General features: G+C 43.8%; 1 protein-coding gene across 2 annotated transcripts in view; it reads left to right on the forward strand.

Annotated features, from left to right (window-relative positions):
* The window catches only part of LOC308199002 (uncharacterized protein C1orf21), a 106,364-nt gene that overhangs the window by 29,388 nt on the left and 54,799 nt on the right, over positions 1-22,177 (forward strand). For both annotated transcript variants that reach the window (XM_080602364.1, XM_080602363.1), the window contains exon 2: positions 11,176-11,381. In XM_080602364.1, the coding sequence (XP_080458490.1) occupies positions 11,288-11,381 (94 nt within the window). In that variant the 5' untranslated portion in view covers positions 11,176-11,287. The remainder of the gene's footprint in view (positions 1-11,175; positions 11,382-22,177) is intronic.

The following is a 22,177-nucleotide window of genomic DNA, read 5'->3' on the forward strand; positions in this document are numbered from 1 at the left end:
ATATACACACATAAAATTTATGTTGCTCTAACCAAAGTTCTTTCACATACTTAGATGACGTTCCGGTTTGGCCAGAGGTGCTGGCTGACAGGAAAGCTGCTTTTCCAGCAGCGTGCACGCGTGGTTTCCAGCCGGGCGGCTCTGGTCGGGCCATGCAGGTGCAGAGTCCCGACCCCGGTGCGGGTCTCAGACCCCCGCCAGGAGTTGCGTGCAGTGATCCTGGGCTGGCCGGTGTTACAGAGGAACTCCTATGGGGATGGGGATGGCCGTGTCGTAAATGGGAAAGACTAACGTTTATTGCACGACAAAAGAACATGGTGAGGGAGTGTCATGTTATGGTACAGTATTTATTAGGAAGGAAGCAGAACTTTCCAGGCAGAACATGCTAACCTTTTTTGGTTTTATGCTTTACAGCGTATTTTTGAAGCCTGTACATTGAGGCTGCTTCTCTTTTAGCAAAGGGATGAAAAATGGAAACCCTGTCAATTCCAGAGTTGATTTTTATCCATATACTGTCATTCTTACAACCAGATGATGGTCTCTGGGAAGATGCTCCACACTTCGTTCCCTGGTGCTGGTATCTTCTCATCCCATTGTAGGATGAGGTGCAGCTGTGGGTTCACAGAAGCCCTTTGTGTGCAGAATGGCACTTCTCTGCAGGTCATCCTTCACCAAGCCTCAGTGAAACAAATGTTGTATCCGTCCCTGCTCTTTTTTAGCCCTCATGTTGATGTTCTGGACTTAGTCTTTCAAGTTTCAAAGATCCGAATTTCATCGTGATGAAGTAGGGTTTATTTATTAGCATCCAGCACATGCTGGATGATTCACTGTACATGACAAAACAGTGGCTATTCTTTATATCATTTCCTAATTATCAAAAGTGTGATTGAAGATAAACAAGGTGAAAAGAGAAGAATCCTGTTTGTTAGCTTCTGGGGTTTTCTGCTGTCTATCCTAATGACACTTCTGCAGTAGGCACTTTCAATTAGTCTGTTTAAAATAACAATTGGAAATGCTCACCTACATTATTGTAATTCAGTTGCTCAGAATATGCATGTAATGTGGTGATGGAAAAATACAGTAACACTGACTGAAGACTTTATGGTGATTGGTGCATATCGCTCTTGAAGCTGATTTTCATGAGACTGTTTATCAGTTGTCTGGCATCGTATAATTTACAGGTGCTATAAATGACGCCAGCATTTACAATTCCCTTGTTTTGAGGGCAGGATCTGCCAGAAGTTAATGCCATGCTAAGAAACTAGGCTCAGTTATATGGTGTTTCTTACAAATGATATCAAATTGACTTCCAGTTACAAGCTCCTTGCTCAGCCATGGCCATCCATGTTCACTTGCTTGTCAGGAAGGTGCACGATCAGCTGTTGGAGGAGCGGAGCAGAGGGCAGTAGTTAGATTTCCCCCTCCCTCCCCCCCATCCCACTGCCATTTTTCTTAAAAAATAAAAAGTCCAAATTCAATGCATTTTGAATTTAGACTCAAAATTGCTTTCCTAACATAATAAAAACATATCTAAGATAGCCTGTCTGCTGTGAGAATTCACAAATTTGTTTCCTTTTCTAATTTTAAAAAGAAATCCTTCTCACCCAGGAAGCTAAAAGGGAGAGAGGAAGACTATAAAGATATTGCAGGATTTATTCCCAGGAAAGCAGCTGCTATTTTCATGTGCAAAAAAAGCTAAGTGGGGGAGTAAGGGACCAATGAGCTTAACATTTTACAGCTGTTGGTCGGCTACATTTTAATGCTGGCTCCAGGTGCTTTGAAGTTTCACTGTCGTGGGGAGCCACAGAGCCTGGCCCCACAATGTGGTCCTGCACCGAGACCCCCTGGGCACGGTGAGGGTGGAGGAGATTCAGCTTGCTGAGTGATTGCCCTTAATCCTTTCTGGGCATAAAGTGGGAAATAACAACAAAAGGAAGAATTAGCAAAGATATAAATGAAATTTAACCAACACAACATGACTTTTGCAACATAGTGAAGTTGCCAGGGCTAAATGCTTTGAGATGGGTCCCTAAGGAAGATAAGACAGCTTTGGGGAGGGCTATACAGCACCCTTTTAGAGCGGGTATCAAAATAATCCCAAAGCAATGCTATGCTTTTGAGTCCAAGCACTGTTTAAATGCAACAGTTTTCTGAAGTTTCTGCACCAGTATTGACAGTAAGTCAAAATACTTTTAGTGAAGGTGATGTCTGCTAAGGCAGTGTTAGAAGTTCTTTGGGGCTCATGTGGAGAGCACACGTTGTTCCTTGCGCTGGCAGCAGTATATAACAACTAATGTCCTGCAGGTCCTGATGCATTGGCCATTGAGCTGGACGAGGAGCAGTAGTTGAGCATTTGTATAACAAAGGAATCAAAAGCAAAGCTCAGTATGGGCCGAAGGAAAAGGAGCCCAGTAGGCCCATGAGAAGGGAGGCCTACAAGGAGGGTGGCAGAAGAAATAGGAAAATATTCCTGAATCAGGGTTGTCCTTGTGGTGTCGAGATGGAGAAGGAGGTGCAGCAGGTGAGATTTCCCCATGTCTTGGGTGTGAACGGGAGGCACTGCTTTGCCTTTTCTTCCCATCAACTTTCTCTGCCTGGGTGAGTGCTTTCTGGCACTCTGCAGAGCTTCAGTGCTCTCAGGTGTCCATGCTGCGATATTTTGGCATGGGTTATCCACCAGCGTTACAGTCCTGTATTTTTCTGGCAGCTCAATTCATACAAAAAGCTCTCTTACGCATCAGTTCCTACTGATTGCACTTACGGTATAGGGAACCTTTTTCAAGAATTTATTACACTTTTCTTCTCTGCTCCTGCAGGTCAGCAGAATGTATGATGTCATACAGTCTGTATGACTTTCTCTCCTTGCTTCAACTCCTGTGAGGCTCTAATGTTTTCAGCTGTTTTTTTCCTTCCTATTCATATACAAGTTTGGCAGAAAAATCACTGTAAGAGCTCAAATGTGTGGCCGGGTGAGTGTGAGGGGGCGTGGGAGAACACTTCATTTGCCGTTTGCTTTCAGGATTATTTCCTCTAATTTGTTCATGCTCTGTTATATACCTTTCACAACTGCAGGCATCATGCCAGCAATTCAGCTCCCTGCCTTTGAAAACTTCATGGTCTTGCAGCCAGACAGCTACTGCTGCTCCTCCTTAGATGCGCTGTGCTCCATCTGCCATGTGGAGGGGGTCAGGAGCGTTACTCGAAATGCCTTTGAATGGGTCTCGGTCCTCGAGTCATTTCCAGTTTTAGTTTTCAGTAGCGAATAGCAGTGATTAATTTATTTAAAAATCAAAACCACAGAGTCGCTGCTGTGTGCATGCAGGAGTCACTGCCATGGCATACGCATGCATCGATGCTTCCCTGAAGATCTGCTGACCTGGAGGGTTGCAACGCTGTTACACAGAAGTGGTTTCAGACCAGCTCTGCATCAGCTGCTGGTTAATCCTAAATCCTGCCTGGCTGCATTTCAAAGCAGCAGCTAGATCAATTGCTTTTAAAAACTTTTGATTGGATCAACTGCAAATAGCTTTGAATTCAGCCAAAATGAGCCATTGCAAAGAGGAGTCGAGTCTAGGCGCAGAGTGATGTGACCTTGATGTCCTGGTAAGCTGGAGTGGCAGAAGTTCTGCTCACGCTGCTGGGACCAAGCGTCCCTTAAAGAGGGGATGACGCGGGCAGCTGGGAGCAGGCGTGCATTAGGAGTTGGAAGCTGCTGGGCGACAGCACCCAAACCAAACCGGACTTTCTCAAAGGGGTATGGTGCCCTTGCCCTAGCTGCCCTTCTCCTCAGGGCTGCGGGTGTTTTGCCAAGCTGGCGTTCATGGGCAAAGTGTAAATGCTGGCACAGTCGTTCTTAAACCTCCTCTGTAGTCAGTGCTGCTCCGTAAGTAATGTTCTGCATGGGCTTTGGTTTAAGGAAATACAAGCAACATCTAGAGAACGTTTATGTGACTAAGTAGAAAATTGTGTGTGACACGTTTTCCCTAAAATTTCTAATGGTAAGAATTGAATTTGTTTGAAACAATTTTTCTGAGGTAAAATAGATCCCTAGGCTGCGGGTGAAGGCACAGGAGCACCGAGTGGTGTATGAGATTCTGAGTAGGAGACAGCTGCCTATACGCGGAAATTTAATGCGGTCACTTTAGCGGGAACATAACATCAGACCAGAGTACAGGGTAGGTTGGCAGCAACCTGAATAAGATGCAAGTTGGGGCAGAGTGGCTGGAAAGCTGTGCAGAGGAAAAGGATCTGGGGGTGCTGGTCAATGCTCGCCTGAACATGAGCCGGCAGTGTGCCCAGGTGGCCAAGAAGGCCAGCGGCATCCTGGCTTGTGTCAGGAATAGTGCAGCCAGCAGGACAAGGGAGGTGATCGTCCCCCTGTACTGGGCTCTGGTGAGGCTGCACCTCGAGTGCTGTGTTCAGCTTTGGGCCCCTCACTACGAGAAGGACATCGAGGCCCTGGAACGTGTCCAGAGAAGGGCCTGGAACACAAGTCCTGTGAGGAGTGGCTGAGGGCACTGGGGTTGCTTAGTCTGGGGAAGAGAGAGGAGGCTCGGGGGAGACATCATTGCTCTCTACCTGAAAGGAAGGTGTGGGGAGCTTCTTCTCACAGTTATCTAGTGATAGGACTAGAGGGAATGGCCTCAAGTTGCACCAGGGGAGGTTCAGGTTGGAAATGCGGAGACATTTCTTCTCAGAAAGAGTGGTCAGGCATTGGAACGGGTTGCCCAGGGAGGTGGTGGAGTCACCGTCCCTGGGGGTGTTCAAGGAAAGGTTGGACGTGGTGCTTAGGGACATGGTTTAGCAGGTGACATTGGTAGTAGGGTGATGGTTGGACCAGATGATCTTGAAGGTCTCTTCTAGCCTTAATGATTCTATATGCATTTTCGGGGATTTTTGAGGGAACACCCAATTACTGAACACCAGTTAACTGACTCAAGGGGACTTTTTCTTGTGGAGCTGTTAGGATACCAACAGATCAAGGGGTCCAAAGGAGGGCAAGACCCTGAAAGCGTGCGGTTACAGCTAATTGAATCAGAAATCCTTGTGCTTAAAAAAATGCACCCTGGTCCATGGGAACTACTTTTTATCTAAAGCAAGAATGCGTGCAAGTATCAAATCTGCCATTATCAGTTAATGGCAAGATTCCTCTGACGCTATGCTGGAGAGCGCTGCGGCATTAACCACGGCTTGCCAGCAACGCGTGCAGCTAGACGTGCATCCCCAGCAACTGGTGGGAAGAGGGCAGAGGGAATTTAGGAGGGCAAAGTGGCTTTTTCCCTGTGTGGTTACTATCCCTCAAGGTTTTTCTCCAAACCAAGCATTTTGGTTGCTGCTGCTGCTACAGATATAGTATCATTTTATTTTAGTTTAATCCTAAATGATGTGGTTGATTGGCTAGGTGTAATAGTTGCATCTTTAAATTGTTTTTAATTAGGCAAAGCAAGAGGAATTTTCAAAAGTGAAATGATGTTCAGACCGTGCTTAGATGTGTACAGAACATCGCATAAATCACTGTTCCCATACCTCAGGGCTTTCTCTTATATCTTGCTCAGTAAACCGTATCTTGCTTTTAAGCCATGAAGACAGAAATGAAATTAAATAGGAGAGCTGAGCTTATTCTTGGTTTTCTTTATACTTTAGAGGCGCTTGGGCACCCTACCCATTACAGTGGAGATGATGCTTAGATATCAGGAAACTCACGTAATAAGAAGAATTGAAACTGTTTTTTCCGTAGTCCTGCTTAGTATCTCCCATTGCACGTGCGCGCTTAGCTGGAATGAGATCACTAGCAGTCTGTTTCTGAAATCCCTTTGGAAGTAAATTACAAAACAACCTTTCTTCCCTGAAACTTGAGTTTTAGAAAGTGACCTCAGGCCATCAACTGTCAATGGAAAAGGTCTTGTTGCCTTTCATCAGGTGCCTCAAGCTGTGTTGTATTGGTTTTTCAATCAGCTAGCTCTGACTGTAACCTGAAGGAAGTACTGTGTAACGGACTGAGATACTGCAGAAACCCACCAGCTCTGAAATAGGCTCTGAATGTGTTTGATAGCAAAACGCCATACCTGAATGCGTTCTCTGTTGTGGAAGGGTCTCCACTGCAATTCTGTAATGTCTTCATAGCAGATGTAGCAATTGCTCACAGAGAAGTGGGAAATGCAGCTTAATTTTCATGTACTCCTTCTTTTAATGAAAAGGGTTTGTTTTCTGCGGAGGACAAGAACGTAGGAGAAAAGTCCTGATTCTTTGCAAATCCTGGGAGAGTAACAGCATCTACTGCGGTAAAGAGAGCTGTAGCACTGGGACAGATGTGGAAAAGGAAACAGCTGTACAGGTGAAATATGCTGTATGACACGCTTACTTTCTCACTAGAAACATACTGTCTCCTGGGTGTTTTTCCCAGCCCATAGTCTTGCAAAGTCTCGTCTGTCTTCAATATTTTGTGTGTTATTTTTTTCCCTTGCTTTCTAGGAGAATTATTTAGATGTTTGAACCGCATTTTGTAATGGTGGTAATCTTCCTGTTGCTTCTCCTAAGGTATTTGGGGTTTCGAAAAACAACAGAAAAAAATTAATTTTACATAGAAAAAGCAAAAGCTGTAGGTCCTGTGACTTGCTCTTGGGTAGCAGGGCTTTTCCCGCTGCTGCCACTTGAACCCACCCCATATGAACTCAGAGCAAGATTGCGATGCGATTCCCCTTTCCTTTCTTGTTTCTATTTTACTGTGCATGAAATCTCATCCCAGGGGCTCACTACTACTATTTGCCCTTATGAGACTGAATGGGGAGCAAACACTCCCACAAGTACCACATTGCTGTCGAGAGCTGCTCTGTATGGAAAACACTTGTTGCTTTCACACATCAGAACTGTGCATTGGAGAAATGCCGATTGCCAAAAAAAAAAAAAAAAAAAAAAAACCAACAAACAAACCAAAAAAACACTAATTTTTCACACAAAAGTGGTAATATTAGCCTCAGTGGTACAAAGTCTGTCTTATAATAACCTGGCGATGCTAATTATTAGCATTCATTCAAGCCAGGACCTCCCTGCTAGGAAAAGCCAGGTAAGTGAGCTTATGTGATTTTTCTGCCCAGTCTCTTCAGCTGTCAAGTCACAGTCTTCTTGTTTGTCCTTTGCAATGTGACTGGTTAAACTATCATTTCTGCTGAGCATGGCTTCGCAAGAGAGAATACATGCCAAGTGTATTTCAAATGTCAGTTCCACCTCCGTCCCACTGACTGGCTGCGTCTGGTTAGTTTGTTGATGGTATTTTTAGTGCAGGTCGAGTAAAATGCTGTACAAACATGGTGCGCTTTCTCTTTGTTTCCTTGTGCATTATTAATTTTATAGCACTGCACTCATTCTTTTTCTTTTCAGCAAGATTACCGCTGCATTCACCCAGCTGGCCAGAACAGCATGTTTCCAGTATGGTACTAAAATGCAGGAATAAGCACAGGAATTTTGCATCATGGGGCAAACAGTTCATGGAAGGGACGAAATGTTTAATTTCATGGCTAGTAATATCAGCAGGCAGAGCGAGTACGTTGTGGCCATGTGCTCAAAGCAACAGAGCATCACTACTCACTCTTCCTTTTTTCCTGACTTTTCTTTTTCCCCTCCTGCCTCTGCAAGGCGTTGCTCCAGCATCTGCCACCCTTGTTCTGCTGTAGCCTTACCCCTCTCATTTAGTAATTCATCGGCTTAATTTTCAATGTTGCTTTGCTATCCACCAGCAATGCTGGCTTGAATAATTTGAAGAAGGAGGAAGAGAGCTTCTGTGTGTTTTTTTTCTTCTTCCTCCCTTAGGCCATTGGTGCACTTCAAAGGCAAAAGTTCTCTCTCTTTGGCTCAAAATGTCTTTTGGCAGTTGAAAAACAATTATAAAAAGCCATCGTTTCTGGCACAGGTGGGTGAGGTGAAGAAGAGGGATATGGTAGTGGAGGGACTGTGGTACTAACCTCCAACGACCCTTGTGGAATGCAAATCCAGAAGACGGTGCTGCTCTCTTTGATTAGAAAAAATAACTTGAAAGCCAAGTAGACCTATTTCTTATAAGAAATACATATAATTAAGAGCAGTAAGTTAAATCCTTGGGTTCTGCCTGGACTCGGCTGTGTTATAGGAAAAGTTAGGGTGGTTTTCCTGTGTAGCTTAGGGGTTTTTTTCACAGCTGCACAAAGCTCATTGCTTTGATCTCTTTGGTTTTGTGAAATTTTAACCCAATTTCCTGTGTGGTCAGCACAGAAAGAAGCTTGTAGATGTATCTGCAACCTGAAGAAGACGAAAGATTGGTTATCTCAATGCAAAAAAAAAAACAACAAAAAACAAAAAACAAATACACCTCTGGTAATTGAAGAATAAACGTTCATTTACTGCGAAACACTGGACATCCTCCATCTGATATCAGGGAATTGCTTAAGGTTTCCAATGGCAGTATCTACCCTAATAATGAGCTCCCCTTTTGAAAGCACTCAGATGAAACTTGGGGGACCAAATGCAGCATCTGAGAGTCAGTACAGCCACCTTCTCTTGACCTGCACCGAAGATGTTAATAGTAAAGCCGCCACATTTTGTTTGGGGGTGGTGTAGACGCTTTTGATCTAAGAGGTTTTTCTCACTAGCATTTTGCAGATCAGAGCTTGTAAATTGCCTCTCAAATCTTGATAATTAATGATGGTGGGTGGTGAACATGAGTGGCAAATGGTTGGAGGTTTTCTTGCGCTTTTTATTCTAAAATCTGTGTGCCCCCAAAACGCTTGGGAAGACAAAAGGGAAAATTATGTTTGAGAAGAAGTGGGGGAGGAGGCCACGTGGACGCGTTATTCTGCTGCCATTTCAAGTCCTGCATCTCCAAAAGGATCAGCGGGCAGCCCACTGGGTGGGGACCAGCACCTCATTTTGGAGCAATTCCCGAACCTTGCCACTGCTGGGACTGGAAAGGCTGAAGAGAGCTAGAGTGTCACGGATTTTCTCTCTCTTCTGTAGAATTAATGCTGATTTTCTTTGCAGTGTCATCTGTCTTGCTGCACTGTATTAATGCTTGTCCCAGCAACGCACCCGGATATGTGTGTGGGAGATCGTTTCGGAAGAGCTTTCTTAGCCCTATTTATTGGCACCAGAAGTTGCCGCCCAGTATCCAAGTGTTAGTTACGTGTATTTCTTTTCAGACACTGTTGTGATTACTGTTAATGCAAAAGATAAAAACTATCAGTTCCTGTATTTGTGATGCTTCTCTTCCATCGCAGCCTGCCTTCCAACGGGGCCGTATTTTTAGGAAGGCAGGTGTGTGCTACCAAGGTACCGCAGGAGATGTAGCTGGGGTCGGTTTTTCCTTCCTTCCCCGAAGAGCTTTAGCCTGAGATGTTCTTGTTCTGCGCTGCTTTGCTCCCTTTCACTTCTGCAGCACCTGGTCGTGGGTGACAGGGCCATCGCCCTCCTGGGCACTAATCAGTGATTAAGGCAAAACCTGTTCTAACATTTTTCACTGTTTTCCCTTATCTGCCCTTTTGCAGAGGCAAAGCCCTGGAGCTGAATAATCCCTGCTGTAACTGAGATGTCTGCACAGTGCTGCAGCTTGCTCTGTGCTCTTCAATTTTCTGCGCGCTTGGTGTTTATGTAGCCCCCCCCAAACATCCCCTGCCCAAAACCAGCGCAGCAGCACGTGGTGAAGCGCGCATGGTTTAAGTCGCCGAGCGGCTGCTCGCCCTGGTGGATGTCAGGGCACGGGGGGAACAGACAGAGGAGGTGGGACCCGCGTGGCTGAATGAGCGTTTCGGTAACTCCGCTCCAATGTTCCCTGGTAGGGGCGCTGGCTTTACAGCGTGATGTTTAGCTGCTCCCTTAAAAACTCTCTTCTTCAAGTAAATTTGCATCGTCTAAGAAAATGAGCACTGCATGTGGCTTTGCAGATCAGGTAGCTGTTCCCCTTCCCAGTCTGCTGTTTCTCCTCCGTCTCCCACACCTGCACACACCTCCTCAGCAGGAGCTCAAATCCCACACGCGGCAGTGCGGTTTGACAGCCCCGCTCCATGCGCCGACTGCTCGGGGACACGCGGGGCGATGCTGAGAACTAGCTGGCTCTTAGCAGGGCCGTGGCTCTGTCTGTGCCTCTGCCAAGCGGACTGCAGGCAGCTCGGAGAAGGGCCTCGGCCACTGCCTGAGCAAGCAGAGAGCTTCCCTAGGCTAATCCTGGCTGCTCCTGCGAAACCTAGGTTTTCGCTGAAAAAACATACGTAACCTTATAGGGCAAAACGATACGTACATTTCTTGCGGGAGGGAAGGCAGCTCCTCGAGGAGGTCTGCTCGCTCCCTCCCACGGATGCCAGCGGGGTGCCGCTGAGCACTGGGAGCTGAGGGAGGAGAGAAGGATGGGAGAACGGGAAGGTTGTGCTCAGGGCATATATATATCTGGGAGGAAGGGTGGAAAAAAAAGGATGAGAGGCAGGATGCTGTCACACAGAGCAATGTGCGTGGAGGGCTGGCTGCAGGGAACAGGGACTGGGTGCGTCGGAGCAGCTGTAAACTAGCTTTTTTTCTCCTCCCTTTTATTTTATGTGACATCTGGGTTCTTTAGGGAGCGTTATTCTGTCTTAAAATGGGCATCGTTGCCTTTTTGAGCAGTAGAGGTTTTACGGATCTGGTAGAGTAATGATCACATAGGAAAAAGATAATACAGCTGGCTGTCCTCTTTCACATCTATTAACATAAGATCTTTAATTGATTTAGGGGGTTATTTTCTCTGAACACTTGCAATTAGCAGCTCTTAATCACCAAAACACTTTCTTAGGAATCTGGCTTAATGGGTAGATTGTTTAAAAGGGTAGGAGAAGCAGATATTGCCAGTTTCTTATCATCTTCTCTCAAAAAAGAGGAAAAAAAAAAGAAAAGCACTCTGTGGGAATAGCTGGGTGGGTGGGAAACATATCTGTGTGTGGCTTGCTTTCTTCTGGCCCCAGGTTAAAGAGAAGGGCTGGAAGGGACTTGAGGATTGACTCCACCCATATGGTACTGATAGGTATTACTGAGTATATTTTAAAAATGTAAGAGAATGAAGACAGCCTGTGCTTTCATACTCCTCAAACCCCGTTATTTTGCTTTCTTGAAGCACTGCATTTATCGGTTCCATGTTGTCAATATGTGTAGTTCAATATTTTTCTCTCTTATGCTGTCTTTTAGGTAAAAGTCTCTTGACAACCACGCAGGAAGGTGGATTATTTTTAAAACAATGAGCATGCGTCTCTAGACATGATTTGTGGTTCAGTCCAGCTGGAGCTGTCTGAATGAAGCTATGGGCTGTGCGTCAGCCAAGCATGTTTCTACTGTTCAAAATGAAGAGGAAACTCAGAAGGGGAAAAACTATCAGAACGGCGATGTGTTTGGTGGTAAGTGGTGTGGGATTTTACCTTTCTCCAACATCACAAATGGTCTGGAAGGTATTCTGGGGAGTCTTAACCTTTCACAAAATAGAAAGGGAAATGTTAGACTAAATCACGATAATAATGCACTTGGACCCTTCAAGGGATAGTGCCATGATAGCTGAAATAGAGGTTGGGGTGAAATCCTTAGTGGCAGATTAACCTTCTGAGTGACGTACAGTACTGCCCTGCCTTTAACTTCTCAAGTACTAGGATAGTTCAAAGACAGCCGATTGCACAACCCCCCTATGTTTATATATATGTCTGCGTGTATATATTTGTCATTAGGTGCCAAAATGCTTGACTCATCTACTAAAAACAAAGTAAAAAAAAAAAATTAGAGAATTCCCTAGTACTATTGTTCTGTAAAGCAATAAAACACTAATGCTGGAATCCTGTAGCAAACAAGGTTTGAAGGTACAGAGAGACTGGAAATACCCTTCTGGGAAGGAGTCAGTGGTACTGCGAGGCTGGGAGCGTGGCACGGAAACTGCCCGGCACTGTGTGGGCAGAGGTCTCTGGTCAGGGTCTTATCACAGGCACTTACGCATCGGGAAAGGAAAAGTCGTCTGTAGATAAAATGTATGGTCAACTGCAGGATTATTTCTCCAGATTCTGATAGTACAGGCTAAGTAGTTTTTAGATAATGATCTAAATAGTAATGTAGTTTTTAAAATATTAGGAACTGTCTGGAAGATTATTCAGAAATGAGAGTTCTAGTTCTGCCCAGATATTTATCTGAAAACTCCTTACTGTGACTACAGCAACTTGGTACTGTTCTTAAAATAGGTGCATTGCTACTGAGTATGCCAAAGTTCTCTTCTCTGGTGTTTTTTATAGCAATTGTTTGTGCAGAAGTGGGTATGACACATCTAGCAGCAAAAAATACCTCCCCTTAATTTCAAAAGCAATGATATTTTACTTTTTCAACCTTTCTGGGGGCTGGCTTGCTCCCAGCAATAGATCCCAAAGTAAGAATACCCGAAGTATTATTCTGAAGAGAAACAAATTGTTCAGGAAGCTTCAAGCCTAAACTGCATGTTATTTTCCCACGTGTGCTCCTTCATGAGCCTGAAAGATGCCAGTTTTGGAAATGAGTTCGTTATGTTAGTTTTATTTAACACAGGCTTTAAGTGCTGTCATGAACAAAAAGCTCTCTTAGTTTCTGAAAGGAATTTGAGTCGATATTTTATTTAATATTTAGCAATGGAGCAGTTTTGGCAATATGTGTCTCAGCATTATTATTAGTATTTTTAAACTGCCAGAAGATCCAAACTTTAATGACAAGAAACCTAAAATAACTTCTGGAGGCAGAAGATCAAGAAGACTGAAGGGATTTAAAGAATTGCCACTTTGCAGAGCTGGACTGGTGTCAGCGGTATCATTTAGCTGTTCTGGGATCCTTCTGAGGACTGTTAATCTTCCCTACTTTACAGAAATCTGCCAATACCAGAAATACTGCCTGCAGTTGTCTATTTTCTGGTACATGTTTTAGTTTAGGTACGCAGTTTGTGATAGTTAAAGATCCAGTTGAGCGACGGATCCTCTTTTAGCAGAGTTTACTTACCATTGGTGTCTGGGACTCGTTGATTTGTCGAGTGGCAACCAAAGTGGGCACAGAAGCCGCGTTTCGTCCTTGCTGCTGAGGGACAGACTCCAGCTCAGGAGCTGGGTGAATAAGAAAGGTGAGCTGGAGGTGCCTGGCTTTACTGCTATCCTTTTGGGACCTATAAATGATCACCAGGAAGCTTAGATGCCCGTCTGGAAGCGGCATGTTTCATGTGTATCATGCCTTGCATAGTTCCCAAACAGGACTTTTGATATAAAGATAGAGGCAAGAAAATTACACCTTAAGATTGTTTTTATCATACTTGTTAACAATCTTCTGGACTTGCCAAATGCCTAGAGATTTATCGTAGGAGACAGTACTGTTCCTAATCCCCAGCAGTGGGGAAATTGTAGTGGCTAATTGCATTGTTTGGTATAAGGTAGGTCTGACAGCCCAGAGTATTCTGCCTGCTTCATTTTCTATTAAACTTTCCTGTCGTGAGACCTGAATTCCACGTAACATATCTGCAGTTATTCTGTAAGTCATCAAGGAGGAAGTCACTCAGCGCTGTGTCAGAGGGCTCTCACAACCATCTCCCTGCAAGGAGAGAGCGTAGTCGTGCTGGATTTGAACAGGTGATTGCAGCTAGGATGATAGAGCTCAGCAGAATAAGTTCCCAGATATATGGGAGGATGCAGAGGGTCAACAAAGGGTAGAGAACACTGCAATACTTCCATCATGCTTTTCCCCATCCACTGCCAGGTGCCAAGATCTACTGAATGTTTCCTTGCTTACTGCTTGGAAGGGACAGAAGTGTCTCATCCAGCCAGTGGCCAAGAGCAGAGCATCTCTACAGCCTGTAGGGATTAAATTTTAACTGCGGAACAACTGAGCAAGACCGAGGTGAGTGGCAGAGAACTCAGATGGAACAAGAAGGTAACAGAAAGGGAATTAATTAGTCAGTTGGTAAGAAAAGTAGTTTTGTGGTAGGAGTCAGTGAAGTAAAAGAAATAGAGATAGCAGGTGAGGGGGGAAGGTGGTTGACGTAGTGACAGTGTTGATAAAGTCCTGCAAAATTAGTATGCATGTCATCTGCAGTGCTAACATCTGGGGACTAATCTGTCACAAAGCACCTATGCAAAAGTGGCAAGTATGAGCCTTGTGCTCGCAGTAGCAAGGGGTGCTTCAGATGACTTGTAACTGGAGGAAATCCTGAAGCACTTGGAACAGCAAGGATGGGGTTCAAGGAAAATACCTTGGTGCTGGTGCTACCTTCCCTCATCTGAAAGACGTGGCGTACAGCGTATTGCCCCTCGCTGCTTGCCTCGCATCTGAGATGGAACTGGTACTCTTCTTTCTTCTTTGAACATCATCTGCAGACAAGTTGCAAAAAGAATCAGTAGGAAGGACTGTGCTTTCCACCCTGCTTTTGCATTAAGTAGGTCATTTTGAATGAGGAGAGAGATGAAAATACTTGATTTGGTTATCACCAGTTCTGCTCTTACCTTTGCCTTAGGCTGCTGGGAGTGTTTTTGCCACTTAAGGATTTTTGTAATGCATGGTTGAAAGAAAGCAAGAGCCACAAAGCTGGAAAAACTTCTAGCTTTTACACACACCATCCTTTTCCACAAGTGGGTGCTCTGACAAGCAGATGCTCCTGTGATCTTCTGTGAGCTCTGTCTCCTCTGGTTCTCAAGAGCTTTCTCACTTTGCTCCGCTGCTATAACTGTGGCTTCACAATAGCAAGAAGACCTACCTACCAAGGAATGAAGGAGATGGCCGTCACTGCCATCGCAGCTGTTTTTCAGGTAGGCAATGAGAACTGCTGGTGCCAGCCTACAGCGATGCCAAGCGTGTGGCTGCTCCGTACCATCTCTGCTGCCAAGGTTGAATATGGTGGAAGTTTCAGAGGTCAGAGAAGAAGGGGGTTAGTCATAGCCTGGGGTTAGTAGGTTCCAGCTTGTTACTGATGGAAAAGAGACGTAGCAAGAATGAGGACGTTTGCTGGGGTAAGTGGAGAAGACCTGTGTGGCTGTAGCTAAAGATGGATTCTTGCTGAGAACAAGGTCTGCTGTGTGTGTAGTGGAGGCTGCGAAATATCCTTCATTGTCTGAACTGAAGAAGGCGTTGAGGCAGTCTCAGAGCTGTGTAAGTGGTGATGTCTCCAGGCTTCTCATTTTAGGTAAGCTCTAAGTCATGGAACAGGATTTCATGGGAAAGGAAGGGTGGAAAGGACATCAGTAACTGCTATGCAGCTTTTTGCCCTCTGTGCCGTGGATAACAATCCTCTCCTCACATTGCAGAACTTCCCAGAAGAGCATCGTTACTGTGTAGGCAGTTTTGCCTTCCTTTGCTGTGAACATACTTCCAGTCCTTCCACGCTTTCTCCTTTTCCTTTCAGGGCAGAAGCAGGCAGAGAAGCCATGCAGGCATTACTAGTGCCAGCGAGGCTGCAGCTTTGCCCTCTGCCTTTTTGTTGCCACTCAACTTGCATGCCGTGAGCCTTGTATTTGCTCTGCAGCCCTCCCTCCGAGCCCTCCGAAGGTGGCCTGTCTAGAAGATCACTTAACATTTCCAAAGCTGTCCTCAGGGGTTGGAATGTTTGTCTTACGGTTAATCCAACCTTCTGCAGAAGAAAAGGAGACGGTTACCAGGTGTACTATGCCTGGATTTTCATTTTTTCCTGGCCAGTGGGTTTTGCTTGACTGTAGGTGACACTGGATCCAGGGAACATTTTCTGAGCTGCTCAGAGTGGTGCAGTTTACAGCTTTTGCTCTTCCTCAGAGCCTCTGAATGCTTTTTCCTTTTTTCACTGCTGGTGGTTGGTTGTAGCCAAGTCTGATGACTATTGGAGAGATCAACACTTCCGTGAGGGCTTTTTTTGGACTTCCGAAAGTCACTGCAGGTTATGATTGTGCTCCGGTGCCTTATTTCTTCCCCAGCTTTTAACGTTCTTTTCAATTGAGGAGACACTTTGAGCCAGGTGTTCACTGTACGTTTGAATCCCTCATGTTCAAAACCAAGAAACGCACCACGAAACCCATGAATTCTGTAAGAACAAATTCTGGTTAACAGCAAACAAAACATTAAAATTTCTGTTTCATCCCAAACTGTAGAAGGCACCCTGCATTTTGTTGTAATGTATATTTAAATAATTGAGTTAGTAGGCCTATCAAAGGAGATGTTCTAGAGAAGATTGAATATAATATGATTATTATGCCTTGTTGGTCTCTAATGACTTTAAAATCCCTCTAATAAGGATAGTAATAATAAATCTTCATTTATTCATCATTTTACTTCAAAGCTGATTTCCAGAGCAATACATAAGAACTGTAATACTGTAAATACCAGTGAAGAGCAAAATGTCATGATAGAGCTTTGAGCGTTGTTGATTTCAGGATATGTTTTAATAATGTAACATCTCTTGTAGATTAGATTTTATGTGCTCCTTTTTAAAAAAAAATCATGTGATGTTCATTAGGAGAGGAGTAATTATTGACATAATTTTTGTGTAAGAAAATAACTGGTAATGTGATGTGTTGTGGTAAAAACTACTTTAGAATCTGTTCATTAATCTGGGAGTCTAATCCAGATGTTTATGTGGAGCTCCTGGGCACTTTGCAGAAGTGAGAGTAAACATGGCAGGGAAGAATCTTATGGCAAATTGGTGATATCAGTGCTGCAATTGCCAGATAGGATTTCTATTACTAGCAGCAGCTCCAATTGCTAAACCAGTCTAAATAAAGCTGAACGCAAAGCACAACAGTATTTAAACCAATTTATCTCAGAACAACAGGGACGTTGCAAGAACAGGAAATCTTTAGCACTGAGGTATGATAGTGAGATTTGAAAAACTGATTGATGAACATATGCCCTGAATGGTGGCAGTCAGTCTGCGGTGTCAGGAAAGCAGTGACCCACCTGGCAGGGAGGGCTCCCTCCTCTCCCCAGATGGAGGAGTTCAGCTCAGCCACCCGGAGGTGCTGCTCTGAGCTGCTCTAACTGAGCTGGAAGGAGGTATCTTTGCTTAGGTTCTTGTTCACCTATGCCACAGAGTAAAACCCAAAGACTTTTTCAACTCATCATGATTTTTTCTTGCTACCTGTGTGTTTTACAGCTTTGTCGCACTCCTGATAACCTCTGCTTTGCTTGTTTCCGTCCTCGTGTCTGCCCTGTCTCATCCGTGTGGGCATCTCTGCACACTGCCGCATACAGCAGAGCTCTGACTTAATTATTAAGTTTGAATGGAGTGGTCAAAGATGGTAAAATAACTGAAACTTCTAAAACATACCCACTGTGCACAGGAAGAGAAACTTGAGGCTGGACTTACCTTTCCTAAATATGCATCATTTCCCCCCAGAATCTTGTGCCTGAACTTCTGTAGAGATTAGTTTGTTTTGAAGGCTCTTTCCTTGATTGGCAGGACTAGAAGCATCATCTTACTCAAAGCTTAGGCTCAGATTGTTGTTTGGGACGCTTGTTGTTTGCTGGCCTGTGAGCCCAGCAGACTGTTCAGATGTCCTTAATTAATGCGAGAGAACTTCCCATGCCTGTCTTTCTCCATCCAGCTCTTGTGCGTACAGTTCTGCAGATGGTCTTCCACACATTGGAAGCTCTTAAGTAGTGAAGCTTTTAGATAAAAACTGCAGTGAGAAAAATGTATTAGAAGCATTTTCGGTGAATAATACCTTCCTATTACGTCTTTCTTTCCCTCGTCTGTCAGAAAAAAATGGTAAAGTTGAGAATGAGATTTTTTTTTTTTCTGGCCAAGCTGTCTTTTATTGTGGCTGCCCATACTGAACTGAAACTGCCTAGAAAGAAGTAGCTTAAGGAACATAACTTCTGTCATTTTAGCCATGAATGCATGCCATGATCATGAGGTCCTTCTGCACTAGGCTTCACGCAGGCCCATAGCTCACTCTGCCTGGCAGCATTTATTTTATTGACTATCTTGATCAGCTGATTAGCACTCAGTGAGTAATTGCTGCAGCTCATTTGTCTGTCCTGACATGCTTCTGCAATCTCAGACCTTACTTGTTTTACGAACAGTAGTGATTATACATAAAGGGACCAGCACCATGCGGTGTCCTAATACCGAAGTAGATATTTTGAGACAATAACTTCTAAAGACATTTTCAAACATGAACAAGTGCATCTGGTACAACCACAGGTGCTCACTCCAGCGGCGCTGAATTCTGCACTGCATGGAGGTGAGTGGCACGTTCTCTGAAAACCCGGTCTCAGGGGCCAGAGGTGCAAAACCTTAAATATCACTGTGCATTTTAAAGGAGGAGTTTTTCATTGCTTAAATTCAAATTCCAGCTGAGCTCCCAAAAGGGTAACTTTCATGTTGTTTGTGATTTCAGCAGCTCGTGTTGTAAAGTAGTTCTTGCTTACATGTTTGAAAGACCAGGAAAAGCAGCTGAGTGTATTTCAGCGAAGGGCTGAGGCACATTGCAGTATGTGAGCATCTTCCAGAATTACACTGGACTTTTTTTTTTTATTATTAATTTTAAAAGAACTGTTGCTGAAGAACAAATCCCAAACACGTGGTAAGGTAGAGTGTCTCTTTAGAATAAAATTGTATTTATTAGTTTAACAACAACTTTGTTTTTATCCACACTGTTCTAACCTGATTTCATGACAGTCTGGTTTCTTATCTAAGTAAACATGGGTCAGTATTAAACACATCTGTTTCAGGAAGTGAGCGAGAAAAATAAAACAAGAAAATCTTTCAGTGGGAAATGCAATAACATATTTATCTAGACTTATGGTGTATTTGTTTAACTAGGACAACACCCTTAACAAGTCAATAATTTACTATTTTATTTCTACAAGGAAGCAACAAGGTTTAAAAAAAATTCAAAACAAAACCAAATCCTGCCATCATATTTTTTTCTAGAGACCTATTAGTGATCACCGCTTGCAAAGAAAGCATTTTCCCCGTCAATTCAATCTGTGTTTTCTTCTTTTGTGAATAAAGCTGGCTCACCTTTATAGCCCTTTTGTAATGGGCACTGCTTTTGCAACGTGAGGAAGAAGTTCTTCTGCGCTTTGGGTATCACAATAGCTAGTAGCAAAACAAGCTCTTCGTCCTGCTCCAGGAAGTAAAGGTAGAGAGAAATGTGTAAAGAATATATAAAGAGCCTTCCGTGGAAGGTGTAATGGGCCAGCATCTCCCTGGGAGCTTCCCTTCCACTCTTCCAGCGGGAGCTCTGTGAGGGGCTACTTGGGGGAAGTTTTTTTGGTTTATTTTGTGGAAGTCTCCTAAGTTGTATTCCTGGTTGTGTTCATTGAAATTACATGCATTTTATCTCTTGTTTTTTGACTTCAAATATATATTGAATTTCTAACTGTAGGAATTGGGAGGATCTTGAGATATTTTTAGGGTGAAAGTGTTTGACTAATATGAGCACTCTAAGCACACATTTCCTATTTTGATTTTTTTTAAGCGATTATTTAAAAACTCCCTTTCCTTATGCTTTTTTTTCCCTACCCAATCATTTGCACTTCCAGCATCCCCTAAATGTGTGTGCTTATGTATTATTGGCATGTAGCAGCTTCCAATTTGATTTTAAGGAAGCAGGCAGCAGAGCAGCGAATGGGACCAGTGCTTCCAGTCTCACCAGCAGGTTACGTGCAAGCAGTGGTGGTAAGGACAAGGGAGGAGATCAGTAACAGCACAAGCTGGTGTGGAAGAGCACTTGCAGCTTGGTATGGAGAACTGAGAGCTGATTTGTGACTTGGCACGTGTGGTGTTACACAAGCCCGTGGGACTGTATGTCTCCTGCGACTGCACGGTTGGTCCCTTGTGCTACTGCAGCTTCCTTAGGATGGCCCCTTTGTTATCATCACCTGTTGAAGGTTGCACCTCCTTTGGTGGTGGTACATGATTGCTTTTGGGGCTTTAGATAAAACCTTGCAAGGTGGATGCTGCTGGGGAGAGTGGACATCTTTCAGAGATAACAGATTATCTCTGAACACTGCAACAAGGATAAAATATTAATCTCTGCGACAGGTTAATTTCGTAGCTCATCAGATGGCCTGCAATAAAGTAATGTAATTAACTTTTGTATCTTTTGCATCTGGAAATGTGTGCTGTATTTTATAAATTAAGTTTTCATTGGTTCCCCCTCCCCTTTTGGTTTACAGAAGTACCAGCGATGAGGAGACATTGGTGCTCCTCGTGAATCTTCAGGACCTGGCTGGTCCTGGATAATCATTCTGGCCTTTTCATAATGCAATTAGTAAAATTAAATAGCCGTGGATTTACAAATACTCTTTCTGAGGTACATGAGCAGTGAGAATATGATAGACTAATATTAATAGAAGAAAGCTCTAAGCCAGGATGGACGTGAAAATAGATTCTAAGCCATACGTTGTGGGACAACAATCTCGTCTAATAGCTGACTGATTGAGAATGACATTACCTGTTAAGAAAAGACAAACCAACGCTTTATTGACAAGGAAACTGAAGACGCTTTGTCATGTATTTGCAATGACAGGAAATGTGTAATTTTGCATGGTTTTATTCCTATTTTTTCAAGGAAGTCTTGGGGCCGCACAGTTCAGGAAAGGTTTTTGGTATGCAACAGTGGAGGCTCCAGGAGGGCTGTAAGGAGCCGGTACCTCCATTGCTGTACAGCATCTGCATCTCCCCCAAGACACAGGTTTTGTCACTGCCACCTACAGATTTGCTTGTCTTGTGTCTCATAGTTGGATTGCTGCTCACCAAGTATATTGTGAACTCAGAAACTTTCCTAAGGCTTACAGTAGTTACCGTAGCGCAATTAAATTTGTGATGTCTGGAAGTCGCCCAGTTGTGTCCCCTTGTTTCTGAACTGCTGTGACCTCCAAGTTGTTTAATCACCAAGGTTTTTTTGTTTTTGTTTTTTTTTTCACCTATAAAATGAAAGCAGTGCCCACCTGGCAGGAGTTTGAGGCTTTGCTTAGTGTTCACAAAGGGCTTTGAAAACCTCCTGTGAGAGGTGCTCTGGAAAACCTGTTGACAGATTCGAGGGTTTCTCTGTGCTCTGTACATCTGAGCTGTGGGTCTCAATATCACGGTAGGAAGTTTTAGCCCTTCTTTTATTGTAGTTTGTTATATTCCAAGTCAAAGTTTACTCCTTGCCCACTCATATTCCCTTTTTTCTCTCCCTTCCTCTGCTCCATAACTAAGAAGTTTATCAAAGTGAAGCCAATTCCTGAATCTTCTGCAGTTTGAGTGGTGCAGAGTTTTTTCTTCAGGGCAGGGCCACACAATTTACTTGGTCTTGGCAACCACCAAATCCATTTATGGTTTTTAAATGTAATGAGTGATTGGAAGTGAATTGCTGAACTTTCAGCTCCTGTAAGATGCACCAAGACCTTTCCTGGGTTGTCCCTGCGCTGCAACAGGGCTGTGGTCTGGTGGTGCCCGAGCAGAAAGTTGCAACCTCTATCTGAAAACCCGTCTACTGATTTCACCTGGATAGCAGTGTTTTTCAAGGCACCAACCCTTTGTTTTCCAGACGGCTGTTCCTTTAACATCTTTCCGCTTCTTGTTTCCTCTTCTGCTTTCATTTCTCAATTTGATCTTTTTAGTGGGCTAGATAATTGCATTTACTGCTTATCCTTCCTGCAGAGCACCGTAGTTATAATCTCTTTCACCTGAGAAATGGTTTCCTTTGAACAACCTTGCATCTGGCACAAGTTACAAATGAATTAAATATATATATATATAAAAAATATCTGTGTGAACGTACATATGTATATATGAGTTGTACAGTTTAAGCATACAAAAACTGCATAGCTGCTAGATAGTTATGCATGCAGAACATCAGAGATGGTTTTTGGCTGATTAATTATGCTCAAGTGCACGAAAGTCTTTAATTATATTATCACATGGCTGTTTTTTCAATGCCATCTTATGTATAGAGCTTCCTCAGATCTAAAACACAAATGGGTATTTAAAAGATTTGGAGATTGTGTAATTAAAGACTGGAAATTGCTTGTTTGGTAACCGGACAAGTTCTGCGGTTGGCCATTTGTGCAAGTTTAACTTCCTAGAAAAAATATGTCCTAGAAATTGTTAAAAAGATGCAGAGAGCTGGCTTCTGGATGTTGTTTGTCTCTCTGGGGGAACGGGTCAGGAGCATCTCTGACATTTTCACCTGGGAGCCTTCATGAAGCAGAGCAGAAGCAGAGTGTTTCTTTTCTCCACAGCGTCCAGGAG

This window comes from Anser brachyrhynchus (genome assembly GCF_964034855.1).
Source record: "Anser brachyrhynchus genome assembly, chromosome: 8".
In the NCBI taxonomy this organism is placed as follows: domain Eukaryota; kingdom Metazoa; phylum Chordata; class Aves; order Anseriformes; family Anatidae; genus Anser; species Anser brachyrhynchus.